Source organism: Micromesistius poutassou (assembly GCF_964030765.1).
Source record: "Micromesistius poutassou genome assembly, chromosome: 16".
Lineage (NCBI taxonomy): Eukaryota > Metazoa > Chordata > Actinopteri > Gadiformes > Gadidae > Micromesistius > Micromesistius poutassou.
In genome coordinates this window covers 5,878,831-5,879,666 of record NC_140286.1, presented here as the reverse complement: position 1 = coordinate 5,879,666, position 836 = coordinate 5,878,831, and the positions used below count along the sequence as shown (strand labels likewise).

Sequence of the window (836 nt, the reverse complement as noted above, 5' to 3'; positions counted from 1 at the left end):
CCCGGGCGGCGCGCCTCGACGAGACGGTGGTCCGCATCGACCTGTGCCGCAACCGCTACCCGGCCTGGGAGCGCCACGTGCTGGACCGCAGCATCCGCAAGGCCATCCTGGCCATCGACTGCTCGCCGGCGCCGCCCCGCCTGCAGTACAAGGACGACGGCACGGTGCAGGAGCGGCTGGAGTACGAGACCACCTTGTAGCCACCCCCACACCCTCGTCACACAGCGGACCAAACAGAATCCATTATTCACGGCGCCGACGGGAATTAATTCATTTCGGGTAGGCTGGGGGGGGGGGGGGGGGGGGCGGGGGGGCTCAAAGGGGGAAAGGCGGGGGGGGGGGGGGGGGTAGTGGGGGTTGGGGTGTGGGGCGGGGCGGGGCAGGGTGGGGGGGAGGGTTGTAGAAGCGGCGCTGTCACAGAGGGTCCGCCCTCGTACCGGATACACAGCAGCCGTGCTTTGTGTACGATAAGGGAAGCTGCTGTCGAGCTGCTCTCGAAGCCGCTGCCGTTTGACTACTGATGCCGCTGCTGCTTTGCTGCTCTCCGTTCATCCTGCTGTGTCGTGTTTTGTCTGCTGCTGTTCCTCTCCGGCTCCGTCGGTACTCTGCCTCACGTAAACTCAAGTGGCACCCAGGCTCGGTGCTACCGCAGGGGCCCGTGGCTCCCAGGGGCCCTGGTCACTGTTTTCCGGTTCCGCTCGTCCGGGAGCACGCCGAAACACGTACAGACACGGTACAAAAAGCTCCTGGGTATACACTATCACGCACTGTTCTGTTTTGGTCCAGGGTGTCGGAGGAGAAAGAGGAAGCATAGGCCTGGCGTAGCCGAGAGCTTT

The 836-nt window shown here is 64.8% G+C and overlaps 1 protein-coding gene across 1 annotated transcript in view; it reads left to right on the top strand.

Moving 5' to 3' along the window:
* xkr4 (XK related 4) overlaps nucleotides 1-200 on the top strand; it is a gene marked incomplete at both ends in the record, with an annotated part of 19,231 nt that extends 19,031 nt beyond the window's left edge. The window contains one exon of the mRNA XM_084480934.1: nucleotides 1-200. This exon is cut by the window's left edge and continues 404 nt beyond it. Coding sequence (XP_084337060.1) covers nucleotides 1-200 — 200 coding nt within the window.
* Between the last annotated feature and the right edge of the window lie 636 nt (nucleotides 201-836).